We start from the raw sequence: 14,471 nt of genomic DNA, 5'->3' as shown, positions 1-14,471 counted from the left end.
GATCAGGTAGAGAACCTGCAAGCGCTGCCCCAGGAGGAGGCAGATCCAGCCCTTTCACTGCTGTGTCCAGTACGTGACTTACGTATCTACCTGGACCGCACACAGAGCACTAGATGCTCTGAGCAGTTCTTCGTCTGCTTTGGGGGACAGCAGAAAGGGAATGCTGTCTCCAAGCAGAGACTCGCCCACTGGGTTTTCGACGCCATTTCCCTGGCTTATCACACCCAGGCTGTGCCCCCCCCTTTTGCGGGTCCGAGCCCACACCACCAGGAGTGTTGCGTCCTCATGGGCACTGGCTAGGGGCACTGCCCTAGCAGACATTTGTAGAGCAGCGGGCTGGGTAACACCTAACACCTAGTGTCGCTTCTCTGACACAACGTCTCGTTCCCTCCATCGGGGAACGGAGGTTACGTAACCTAGATGTTCATAGTAGGCTATGATATGTTTACATTTGGCATTTTTAGAAAGTGTGTACTGTACTAACTGTATATGGTTGAACGACAATAAAAACCACTTGACTTGATGTCATGCCATGATGAAATATAAGGGGGAATTGTTTTTTCTTTCTCCCCTTTTCTCCCCAATTTGGAATTACCAATGCACTCTAAGTCCTCGTGGTGGCATAGTGATTTGCTTCAATCTGGGTGGCGGAGGATGAATCTCAGTTGCCTCCACGTCTGAGACCGTCAATCTGCGCATCTTATCACATGGCTTTTCGTGTTCGTTACCGCAGAGATGTAGTGCATGTGGGGGCTTCACGCTAATCTCTGCAGCATCCATGCACAACTCATCATGCACCCCGCCAAGAGTGAGAACCACATTATGGCGACCACGAGGATGTTAACCCAACATGGCTCTACCCACCCTAGCAACCAGGACAATTGGTTGCTTAGGAAGCCAGACTGGAGTCACACTCCTGATGTGGCCCCCGAAATATAAGTCAAGTCAAGTCAAGTCAAGTCAAGTGGTTTTTATTGTCGTTTCAACCATATACAGTTAGTACAGTACACAGCAAAACGAGACAACGTTCCTCCAGGACCATGGTGCTACATAAAAACAACAAAGGACCAACATAGGACCACATGAGACTACACAACGAAATAAAATACCTATATAAACTACCTATATATACCTATATAAAGTGCACGTGCAAACGTGCAAAAAGTACAGGACAGTACAACAAATTACTGACAATGAACAGGACAATAGACTGTGCAGCGCCGACCAGTACTCAGTAGTGCAAAAAGATGACAGTTTCTAAAAATGTAAACATAACATACTATGAGATAATGTTCTATGCACATAGCAGTTATTGAGGTAGCAGACAGTTATAAAGTGACAGTTATTAAAGTGCAACTCAGGACACGTCTGTGTCAAACCAGTCTCTGAGTATTGAGAAGTCTGATGGCTTGGGGAAGAAGCTGTTACACAGTCTGGCCGTGAGGGCCCGAATGCTTCGGTACCTCTTGCCAGACGGGAGGAGGGTAAAGAGTTTGTGTGAGGGGTGTGTGGGGTCGTCCACAATGCTGGTTGCTTTGTGGATACAGTGTTTTTTGTAAATGTCTTTGATGGAGGGAAGAGACCCATGATCTTCTCAGCTGTCCTCACTATCCTCTGCAGGGCTTTGCGGTCCGAAACGGTGCAAGTCCCAAACCAGGCAGTGATGCAGCTGCTCAGGATGCTCTCAATAGTCCCTCTATAGAATGTAGTGAGGATGGGGGTTGGGAGATGTGCTTTCCTCAGCCTTCGAAGAAAGTAGAGACGCTGCTGGGCTTTCTTGGTGATAGAGCTGGTGTTGAGGGACCAGGTGAGGTTCTCCGCCAGGTGAACACCAAGGAATTTGGTGCTCTTGACGATCTCCACAGAGGAGCCGTCGATGTTCAGCGGAGTGTGTTCACCTTGTGCTCTCCTAAAGTCAACAACCATCTCTTTTGTTTTGTCGACATTCAGGGACAGGTTGTTGGCTCTACACCAGTTCGTCAGCCGCTGCACCTCCTCTCTGTATGCTGACTCGTTGTTCTTGCTGATGAGACCCACCACGGTCGTGTCATCGGCGAACTTGATGATGTGATTCGAGCTGTGCATTGCTGCACAGTCGTGAGTCAGCAGAGTGAACAGCAGTGGACTGAGCACACAGCCCTGGGGGCCCCAGTGCTCAGTGTGGTGGTGGTGGAGATGCTGTTCCCGATCCGGACTGACTGAGGTCTCCCAGTCAGGAAGTCCAGGATCCAGTTGCAGAGGGAGGTGTCCAGGCCCAGCAGGTTCAGCTTTCCAATCAGGTGCTGGGGAATGATTGTGTTGAATGCTGAGCTGAAATCTATGAACAGCATTCGAACGTATGAGTCCTTATTGTCTAGGTGGGTGAGGGCCAGATGGAGGGTTGTGGTGATGGCATCGTCCGTTGAACGGTTTGAACGATACGCAAACTGCAGTGGGTCTAGTGAGGGGGGCAGCTGGGTCTTAATCTGCCTCATGACGAGCCTCTCGAAGCACTTCATGATGATGGGTGTAAGTGCGACGGGACGGTAGTCGTTGAGGCAGGACACTGAAGACTTCTTTGGCATGGGGATGATGGTGGTGGCCTTGAAGCACGTTGGAACAACGGCGCTGCTCAGAGAGATGTTGAAGATGTCGGTAAGAACATCTGCTAGCTGGTCTGCACATCCTCTGAGCACTCTGCCAGGAATGTTGTCTGGTCCAGCAGCCTTCCGTGGGTTGACTCTACGTAGAGTTTTCCTCACATCTGCCGTGGTAAGACAGAGCACCTGGTCGTTAGGAGGAGGGGTGGACTTCCTCGCCATCACGTCGTTCTGCACTTCAAACCGAGTGTAGAAGTCGTTCAGCGCATCTGGAAGGGAGGCATCTTTGTCACAGGCAACTGATGTTGTCCTGTAGTTGGTGATGGCCTGGATGCCCTGCCACATGCGCCGCGTGTCACCGCTGTCCTGGAAGTGACTGTGGATTCTCTGGGCGTGTGCGCGCTTTGCCTCTCTGATTGCCCGTGACAGTTTGGCCCTAGCTGTTCTTAGGGCTGCCTTATCGCCTGCTCTGAAGGCGGAGTCTCGGGACCTCAGCAGCGTGCACACCTCCGCAGTCATCCACGGCTTCTGGTTGGAGCGTGTGGTGATGGTCTTGGAGAAAGTGACATCATCAATGCACTTGCTGATGTAGCTGGTCACTGATGCTGTGTATTCCTCCAAGTTGGTAGAATCGCCATATGTTGCAGCCTCCCTGAACATGTGCCAGTCAGTACACTCAAAACAGTCCTGAAGAGCAGAGATGGCTCCTGCTGGCCAGGTTTTCACCTGCTTCTGAAGCGGTTTTGTGCATCTGACGAGCGGTCTGTATGCTGGAATTAACATAACAGAGATGTGGTCTGAGTAGCCGAGGTGGGGGCGGGGCTCCGCCCAGTACGCGCCTGGGATGTTTGTGTAAACAAGATCAAGCGCGTTCGCCCCTCTCGTTGCAAAGTCCACATACTGATGGAATTTAGGGAGCACTGTCTTGAGATTTGCATGGTTGAAATCTCCGGCGACAATAAACAGTCCGTCGGGGTGAGCGTTCTGCAGTTCGCTCATAGCCCCATACAGTTCACAGAGCGCTTCCTTAGCGTTAGCGCTGGGGGAATGTAAACTCCGGTTATGCAAACAGTGGTGAATTCCCGTGGTAGATAAAAAGGTCTGCATCTAACAGTCACAAGCTCCAACAGCGATGAACAGTAACTAGAGACTAGCATAGAGTTCTTGCACCATTCCGTGTTGATGTAAACACACAAGCCACTACCGCGAGTCTTACCGCAGAGAGCTGTATTTCTGTCAGCACGAAACGAGGCGAGCCCGTCTAGCTGAATGGCGGCATCCGGAACTCTGTCGCTGAGCAGCATAAGGGGGCATTATGAATTTATGAGGGGCACACATTTGTTTACTATACCCTAATTAAAGACAACAACGTTAAAATAAGTGTATGGGTTCTGTAATCGTCGTCTAAAGGGCAGGGCATTTCACAGCTTTTGTGGACATGCAAAACCATAAAAAACCTGTGCAATAGCACAAGTGTTGTAAGCAAATTAATTTACAGATTCATTAGTCTCATAATAGAGTTGTATTTTGTGGGTATTGAACAGGAAACACATGGGAATGATATAATAGCTTTGTCAAATTTTATATTTAAACACTAAAGTTGTGCATTTTGGAGGGAGTTTATGGTATTTAGACCAATATTTAGACCTAAATTACTAAATGACACTATTTACATAAAAAGCAAGCACATTTTATGCTATCTTCAATAAAAAAAAAAATTAATTTCAGTAAATTGAAAGTGTTAAAACATCACAATTTGTCATGCATTGGGGGTTTCTGGTGACACTTGTTGGAACAAAAGATAATACAATTAATTACTCTACATGAAATAACATATGTGGCCAGTAGATGCTTCAGTGCTCTATGCATGGGCTGATCTGTCTAAACTCATGTTCTAACAAACTTAATTTCTAGTTAACAAGTTATGCATTGGATTTATATGTATATATACTGTATATATATACACATACAAGGTTGGGAGGGTTACTTGTGAAATGTATTCCACCTCAGATTACAGAATAAATGCTGTAAAATGTCATTTGTAATGTATTCCATTAGATTACTCAAGGTCAGTAATGTATTCTAAATACTTTGGATTACTTCTTCAGCACTGGTAGATTTTTTTAAATTGTTTTGACTATAAAAATTCTGCAAGTACAGTAAGACAAAATACACATGTTAAAAAAACATTTTCTGAAAAACCTAAATAACTTTTAGGTTAAAAGCAGTGTTGTTTCTTAAATGTAATCCCATTACATGTATTTCGTTACTCCCCAACCATATATATATATATATATATATATATATATATATATATATATATATATATATATATATATATATATATAAACCATTATTTGTTTAATTAACCTGTCTAGACAACATCTGTAATCTCTCCTCTAGGCCAGCACATACAACACCACCCAGCCCCTGGCTGTCTGATGTCCTTTGTGAACATTGGACTGACCTCAGGGCAGCTGAGAGGAGATGGCAGAAATCTAAAGATGCAGCAGATCTAGGTAAGTATCAGCTTCTGCTTGCAACTTTTTCAGATAACATTAAATCTGCAAAAACCTCCTATTACCAGACCAAGATCAACAGCACCACAGATACTCGCAGCTTGTTTAGAACATTCAACACTCTCTCCCCTCCCCCTCCCCCTCCACCACCTGACACCTCACTGACAGCAGATATCTTAACTAAATGTTTTTACTAATAAGGTTACAACCATCAGCAATACATTCTCAGCACCACACCCTGTCAAACACCCCTGTATGCAACTCTTCCGTCTCCATGTTCTCTCCACTGACTAACACTGAGGTCTCTAAACTCCTCCTCTCCAACCACCCCACCACCTGTTCCCTTGACTCCATTCCTTCTCACCTTCTCCAGGCCATCTCACGGTCCATTCTACCTGGACTCACACACATAATTAACACGTCTCTACTTACAGGAACTTTTCCCACTACATTTAAGCAGGCTCAAGTAACCCCGCTGCTGAAGAAACCCACACTTAACCCCACACAAATAGAACACTACAGACCAGTCTCTCATCCCATTCATGACAAAAACACTTGAAAGGGCAGTTTTCAATCAATTATCTTTCACAGAACAAGATGCTGGATGACAATCAGTCAGACTTCAAAAGTGGACACTCCACCGAGACTTCCCTGCTGCCTGTCACTAAGTTGCTGAGACAGGTCAAAGCTGAATTCAGAACATCCGTCCTGATTCTGCAGGACCTTTCTGCATGCCTTTGACACAGTCAACCATCAGATCCTACTCTCCACCCTCTCGTCACTGGGCATCAAAGGAACTTTGCTTGACTGGTTTAATTCCTATCTCTCAGGTAGGTCCTTCAAAGTAGCCTGGAGAGTTGAGGTATCCAAGCCACATCAGTTACTTACTGGGGTACCTCAGGGATCAGTGCTTGGGCCACTTCTCTTCTCTATATACACAACATTACTGGGACCCATCATTAAGTCACATGGTTTCTCTTACCACTGCTACGCTATGACATGCATCTCTACTTGTCTTTCCAGCCCAACGACACCACAGGGACTGCTTGAATCACTGCCTGCCAGGCAAACATCTCGTCTGGATGAAGGAACATCCCCTGCATCTCAACCCACCCAGGACCGAACTCCTTGTCTTTCCAACCAACCCTGCTGTTGAACACAACATCACTGTGCAGCTGGGTACAATTACAGCATCACATTTCAAAATGGTCAGAAATCTATGGGTAACCATCGATAACAAGCAAAATTTCACAGACCACACCTCAAAGACAGCAAGATCATGTAGATTTACAAGACCCTTCCTTTCTGAACATGCCACACAACTGCTTGTTCAGTCACTTGACATAACTAGACTGGACTACTGTAACACTCTCATTGCAGGCCTCCCTTCATGTGCAATTAGACCTCTGCAAAAGATACAGAATGCAGCAGCACATCTGGTCTTTAATGAACCAAAGAGAGCACATGTTACACCACTCTTTGTCTCTCTCCACTGGCTGCCGGTTGATGCTCATATCAAATTCAAGGCTCTGATGCTGGCATACAAAACAGTCACTTGTTCTGCTCCAGCATACCTTAAATTATATCTGCAGAGCTACACGCCCACTAGAAGCCTGTGGCCGGCTAAGGAACACTGCCTTGTTGTACCAACACAAAGAGGCACCAAAACCCAACTCCATCCGTGAAGCTGACTCACTCTCAGTCTTCAAAAAATTACTTAAAACAAATATTTTCCATGATCACTTAACAAGTAAAAAATATATATATATATTTTTGCACTTTAATCTGTTTTGAATACTCTTCTGATGCTAGTGAAACTTTGTAGTGTGGCACTTTTCATACCACTGTCTCCTTAAGATGATTTGCTTATGTATTCCTCTTTTGTATGTCGGTTTGGATAACAGCATCTGCCAAATGAATAAATGTAAATGTAATTTGTAGCATTTTATCTAAACCACTTGAGAAGTATCAGATTTTGCAATTGATGCTTCAATATGCTGTCAAACATGACAATGCTCCACAGGCAAATATGATTGTCTAACAAAGAAAACGCAGTGTTATTATTTTGTTACCTGTCATTTATTTCATATATTGAAATTCTAGCATAAACTTTGTCACACAGGGGTCAGACTCAGACTTCAACCAGTGTGGTAGATTTGGTAAAACCTGTAAAACCACATCAGTAAAAAAATAAAAAAATAATTATATATATATATATATATATATATATATATATATATATATTGATTTTGATTTTAGAATTTCCCATTCATTTTCTGTGGTGACCCGTTTTTCACGATCCCTTAGACGTATCGCATCAAGTCCAGATTTTTGTGTGTGTGTGTGTGTTCAGACAGCTAGTGGAGGAAAAGCCACCAAGTCTTGTACCACTCCATTTTTTATTTAGAAAACAGCGCACAATGGTTAAAATGCAATTTAGCTAGGAAGCTCTCTTGGTTTTCTGTAACACAGCTGAAGACTATCTTTGCTAATCGACAGGGTATGTGTTCTCTACTGGCTTTGCTAAGTGAATGTCATTATCAATCCTGGTACTACCTCAGCAATTCAGCTGATGTCATGGAAATTTATTTATTTATTTTTTTTCATTCCGCTTGCGCCATGGACAAGCAGGCTGCAATTATGCATAAGAAGAATATTTTCCCATTTAATCATCGAAAAAGTGACTGCTAACCTACTAATGGACCATGCAAGAGCAAGCCATGCATGTATTTTATGAGGGGGCACCAGTAGCAGTCCCACCTCATTTGATGCCCTAGAAACATAAGCCAAACCCACAAGACAAAATGCACTTTGTGACAACCTAAACATTTTTTTAAAAATATTATGAATTTCAAGTGACTTGAGTGTGGACAGATGATGACAGAATTGTAACTTTAAAGCAAATTATCTATGGAAAGTGCAATAATTGTGCAACTTAATTATCAAAGACACATTTTATTGGTAAGTTGCATTAAAAGTCCAAGTTAAGTTTCTCAAATATCTTAAGGGGCACGTGGGCATGATGGTTCTGTATGTACAGGAGGATATTTTGGCTTGTGGTGGTCAGGGAATCGTGTGTGTGTGTTGTTGTTGTTGTGTACACCTGTATTTCCTTGTCTCTGGAACCCGCCACATCTGGATGCCCTTGAATGGTCCTTTAGTCCCCACAGTGACATTGACATTGGTGTTTCGGTAGAAGTTACTGCACTGAGATGGAGTGGGACCGTCTTGTCCTGTGGCTCCACAAGTGTAGAATGTCCACTTGGCAGCTGCAAACACACACAAATACACACAGATACATCAATGTTAGCATCAATACAGTCTCACATAATCAGACTGTTAATTTGTAACACAAAGTCTAGTCCTCATTGCAGCTTTTTTGGGTAAAGAAGCGCATGCTTGTTCAAAGATTTGATGCCGCTAACCTGGAAAACATCGTCAAAACCAGTCACCTTGTTAATATGACTAATATGTTTCCAGGCAGAATGATATGTACATGTGCCCTTCCTTGCAGAAATACAGCCAATTAGATTTGAACTGGCAGTGTTTGCCAGTCTTTGCCATTGTTGTTGCAATATGCATGCGTAATACGGTCAGTGAACAGACACTGGGCAGTATATGGCCATGCCATCTGAGGCTGAGACTAGCATCAATAAGCCCCCACTTGATATAGATCAGCCCAGTTTATATTTAGAAAGTAGCAACCCTACTGCATTGGCGTTGAATATGGAAGAAGGCAGGCTGTACTCCTTTAGAGGGTAAAAATTGAAAGATACACTGTATGAGGTTTTGAGCTGCCTTAGCTGTCAAACAGCCACAGTCAATTTATGGTTTTGTATTAAAACAAGGATATGGAAGGACCAGACACTTATTCAACATGGAAACCTGTTGAATGTCTTTCACAGACCTTTAAATGTGAAAAGCACCACACTAAGATATATATATATATATATATATATATATATATATATATATATATATATATATATCGTCCAGCAATTTTACCTCAAAAGATCAAGAAAAATGTGATTTCTTATGACAACCCCTTTAAAGGTATGCTACACCACATTTCAGTTTTCTGACATTTAATACTCTGCTGCTCCATCCAAAATATGATGAACAAATAAACAAACATGCAAACAAAGGTTTATGTGATTGCTTGGAAAAAGAACCTCCAAAGATCAGTCATTAGATATGAAGTGGAAGAAATGTTTGAGTTGTAAGAGGCCAGCAAAATACCCACAATTATGGTCTTATACAATTTCCTTTCATTCGAGTTCTGGAAGGTTTGATCGGTAGAAAGAGCTGAGTCATCGGAAGCCGGGTGGCAGAACTCAGTCCATCATGATGACATGACAGCGGCCTGTTTTTTTTTTTGCTCATAAGAGGAAAAAATCAGTCAGACAAAGTCTGAAGAAGTAATCAAGGAGACAAAGGCTGAGAGAGCTGATCTGACAGAAGAAATTGCTCCTTCTCTCTCTTCATATTGCTGAAGATTTGAGTCAGCATAAGCAAACTCCTCCATTCGGCTCGGCTTTACTTGTCAAAATGAGGTGCCATGGTGGCAAAGGGAGGAATCGATAGAGGTGGATGAAGGGTAAAGAGAGAGAAAATAGGGTAAAATTAGAGATAACAAACTATGAGTAGAGGAATGCTGTAAAATTGCATTAGTCGCACACTTTATCAAAACATCAAATTATTTTTCAAAACTTTTTCAATTATCCATAAATCATGAGGCAGGAACAGATACTTTTATCCAAAGCAGATTATAGTGCATTCAAGTTATACATATTATCAGCATGGGTGTTCCCTGGGATTCAAACAATGACCTTGGGATTTCTAGAGCAATTTCTACCAGTTGTGCATCATTCATGCAGACTCACACAGTTGGACTAATCCACACAGAAAGCCTCCGCTAATGGGTTCTGATAAATAACAGATTAGCTGCTCATTCAAATTTATTTGGGCCGAAACGGCATGGGAGTCATTTTTCAAACACACAAAGTGCAACATATTAACAAACGGCTCGCTCAACTGAGTGCCAATGGAAGCAGGACGCCCGTATATGCCATCTATGACCAAGCAGATCAATCTTGCCAATGATGATGGCATTTGGTTGGATATTTTAACGGTCATTTGGAAGAGACCATTCATAAACTGATTTCATAATTGACGTGTGCCCCTTCAATCTAGCTTACTACTGTCATCTGATCTACAATTCTGGTAAAGTTCTACAGATGTGCCACTGAGAGTATCCTTAATGGCTGCATTACTGGCTGGTATGGAAACTGCTCTTTATGAGAGTGCAAGGATTTGCAGAGAGCCATGAACCACTGAGGGGTCATGAACTACTGAGTATCAATGACATGTATTCAAACAGATTCTGGAAAGAATAATTTTCCCTTCTAAAAAAACCCAGTCACTGCCTCTTTTACCTTTTATCATCTGGGAAATAGCCGAGATGTGCCAAGGTAAAAAACAACAACTGGCTATAGGCCAGCTTCTAACCATAGGCTACACAACCATCAATGCAATATCACAAGTCAATGCAACATCACTACTGATTTGTACACATAACAGCTTTAAAATTGTTGTTTATATTCAGTAATACCAATAATTCAGTAATACTAGATTATTTTACTGCAATCTATTTGATATGTATTTGAAATAAACTACTCTTATTTTACATTTTCAATGTTGCATACTAATGTTTTAACTTTTGGCAGTCCCATCAAATAATGAGTTGTTAAAAATATGCAGTAGGTCATTCATACAATACAAAATCTGCATTATGGGCAGTGTACAACTGCAGAGATACTATGAGTTATGGAAGTATGCAAATACAAATTTCATTCATCATTTTCTGTACAGTACTGATGAGTAATGTTAATCATTTGAAAGCATAAAGGTCTGAAAAAATACTGTATGTGGAATCTTGCAAACAGAGAAAAAATATGTATTTAAATGGTATAACTGGCCTTATAACATTTCAAGACAAATTATGCAGAAATAGTCCAGTAGATGTCACACTTTCTTTTCAATGCAATAGAAGTGTCTCTAGGTGACAGAGAAAGAGAGCAACAGTATCTGAGCTTCTGTTCATAAGCATTCATCTTCTATATCCACTAGAAGTCCAACATATTTGGTGTACTGAGGCATTTCAACAATTTCAGTGTGCTCAGGAGGAATTACGTGGTCTGGACTTTGAATTAGGTCCTCTGCTGTTTGCAGTAGCTATGTAATTTTATGAAAACAGAAATTCCAGTGTCTTTTTAATGCACGGTTGCAACTGTTGTTGGAAACCCATGTGCATATTTAGTATTATTTGAGTATTTAATTAGTGCTTGTAAAAGTTATCCAAAAAGCAAGGAGTTGCACCAGAAATCAGGGTTGAATGAGCGTTACTCTTATATAGTGCTTTTCTGACACAACACACTAATGGATTTTAATTTGAAAATGCATTTTTTTTTCTCTTTGTTTTGGCCTTCTATCCGCAATGAGATGAACTTTTTGAAAACACTCTCCAAAGTGGATACATTTGAAAACGGCGTCTTTGCATTGTAGTGTGGCAGGGAAAATGAAGACATTGAAAAATGCTGACATATTTGTTGTCATGTGATGCATTCAACCCAAAACAATCAAGATGGTGGTCCATGTTGAGCCTGATATCCACTTTGACAGTGTTTTTAAAGATTAATTTTACTAGGGGCCTGGGTAGCTCAGCGAGTATTGACACTGACTACCCCCGGAGTCGCGAATTTGAATGCAGGGTGTGCAGAGTGACTTCAGCCAGTCATTTACACATGAATAGAAGCGTGAATTGGTGGTCTCAGAAATGGAGGCAACTGAGACTTGTCATCCGCAACCCGGATTGAGGTGAGTAACCGTGCCACCACGAGGAGCTACTAAGTAGAGGGAAGTGGGCATTCCAAATTGGGAGAAAAGAGAAAAAATATATATATTTTTTTATTACTTTGTACAAATTTAACACTGCATTCCTTCAAAGGCAACAGGAAGTTCATTCAAAATTGGTGTTGGGCTGCGGAACACAAAAATAATTGCATTTTAGACCGGACATGGAACGGCTATTTTCCACATGCACAGTAAGGGGACCACGTTTTCATATGTTTCAGTGTGGATGAGCAACTTTTCAAAAACTCACCAGGGAAGCTGGAGTTAGTAAAAGATCTGGCCGTAAGTGGGTCGCCAGCATCGCAATTAACCAGGCAGAATGTTCTCTCAGGACCAAAGACATCATTGGAAACCCTTTCACTGGAAAACAGGGTCTAGTAACAGCACGTTTCCAGCAGTGGTCAAAGTCCACCCCTAGGGAGAAGAGAACTAGGATCCAGGATGAAGTCCAAAACATTGAGGAAGAAGGGAGAAGAGCAAAATCCATCGAGCTCACAACTCAAGGCGCCTGGACGAGGTAGAACCTCCCGAAGAGAACAATCACATGGAGTGAACTGTGGCAGCTGGAGCCCTTCCGTATATCCTTTCTGCTCCGAGCAGTGTATGACACCTTACCAACCCCAGTCAATTTGCACAGATGGGGGGTGAGGGAGGACCCACTGTGTGAGCTGTGTGGTGGGAAAGGAACAATGGCACACATTCTGTCAGGGTGTAAGATCGCATTGACACAGGTGAGATACAGGTGGCGCCATGAAAGGGTGTTGGTAGAGCTTGCAGACATACTGGAGCATGAAAGGAGGAAGAAACAACCAGTCAAAGCAAGACCACTGTTGAGTACCATCGCCTTTGTGAAAGAGGGCCAAAGACCTGTTGTCCACAGCCAGGCCAGGCATAATCTTCTGCAGACAGCCCAGGGATGGGAAATGGAGGTTGACCTCGGGAGGAAACTCCACTTCCCCAAGGCGGTACTGGCCACAACCCTAAGGCCCGACATCATCATGTGGTCTCCAGAGGGAAAGAAAATCATCCTGGTGGAGTTGACGGTGCCGTGGGAGGAGGGCTGTGAGGAAGCTGCAGAGAGGAAAAAGCCAAATACCAGCAACTTGTCCAAGACTGCCGGGACAAGGGGTGGACAACATGGCTGATGACGATGGAGGTCGGGTGTCGAGGGTTCCCAGCCCAATCTGTGTGGAACTTATTGACAAAGGTTGGACTGAGAGGCCACTTGAGGAAAGCAGCAGTTCGTAGGCTGGGAGAAGCGTCAGAGAGAGCCTCCTGTTGGGTCTGGCATAAGAGAGAGGACACAAGGGGCAGTGACCTGGCCAGTCACTGCCGACCCGCCAAATGGAGGGTGTTGTGGTTAAGGGTCGAAACACCCAGAGAAGTTTGGGGACCACCTGATGACCTAAGTCTTTGTCATTATTTACTATATATAAATATATATAGTATATTAGGCTTATAAGAGATTGCACCATATTCACAAAAGTCAGTGCTATTTGCCTAGTACATACATCTAGCAGGCTGTAAATGAAATTGTGTTTAAAAGAAACATTTAAGTTAATTTTCTAGCCATCATGGCAGCTGTAATTCAACAAATGATGGAGAAGACTTTTGTAATATATACAGGCATACAGTATAGTGTAGTCAGGTACAAGTAGGCATTTTAAAGAGCCGTTTCAGTTGTCTGGATCGCAGTGTTGGAGTGATACTGTACAGTCCCAGTTAAGTATGTTAGATTGTGGCAGTCTATTGCATAACAATTTTTTCCTCATGTTTTCATCGGTTACACCTAATTTGCATTTTCTTTTCACAATCAGGGTGCTAAAAATGCAGAAAGTGCATAAAAAAACAAACAATGTCATTAGCAGTTGTAATTCATTCTTAGTGAATTCACCACCACATCTTGGCGAATATTTCCATGAGAGCAAGCAATATAAAAGGTAAAACAAATAAAAAAATTACAAACAGCTCAAATACATGAAAAAGTTGGTAAAAACTCACATTCTGTTGACGTGGGTTGAAGTGAAAACGCTCCAGGCCCTCCATACAGTGGCGTAGTGGTCTTGATGTTCTCAGTGCTTGGTCTGAACAGCACTTGCGTGGGGCTTGTGGGAGCCGCTGGAGGATAGTCTCCATTGGCTGAAGATGAGAGAAGACAAAATACAAGATTCTGGTCCAACATTAACACGCAGCCAGAGAAAATGCCACAGGCACAGAGAAAGCAGCATATCCACAGAACACTGAGAGCCTAAAGTTGCTAGCTCAAACACACAACGTTTTGGCTCACAAAACCTTTCTTTTTTTGATGACATATTCCATGTCAATATAATTTCCCAGCTCAAGCTATCAACATCTTTGTCTTGAAAATTGCACTGAAAATGACTTTGCGCTTTGTTTTCTTACATAAATTATTCACATTTCTGGAAATGTTAATGATATGTTAATAAGGTTGATTGTTGAT

The 14,471-nt window shown here is 42.7% G+C and overlaps 1 protein-coding gene across 1 annotated transcript in view; it reads right to left on the bottom strand.

Annotated features, from left to right (window-relative positions):
- LOC127662397 (ALK tyrosine kinase receptor-like) overlaps positions 1-14,471 on the bottom strand; it is a 643,215-nt gene that overhangs the window by 41,164 nt on the left and 587,580 nt on the right. Inside the window, exons 11-12 of the mRNA XM_052153544.1 lie at positions 14,012-14,149; positions 8,202-8,367 (exon numbers count right to left, since the gene is read on the bottom strand). Coding sequence (XP_052009504.1) covers positions 8,202-8,367; positions 14,012-14,149 — 304 coding nt within the window. The remainder of the gene's footprint in view (positions 1-8,201; positions 8,368-14,011; positions 14,150-14,471) is intronic.

The sequence above is a fragment of the Xyrauchen texanus genome, chromosome 22, assembly GCF_025860055.1.
Source record: "Xyrauchen texanus isolate HMW12.3.18 chromosome 22, RBS_HiC_50CHRs, whole genome shotgun sequence".
NCBI lineage: Eukaryota > Metazoa > Chordata > Actinopteri > Cypriniformes > Catostomidae > Xyrauchen > Xyrauchen texanus.
Note: the sequence above shows the minus strand (reverse complement) of the source record. Positions and strands in the feature narration are given on the sequence as shown.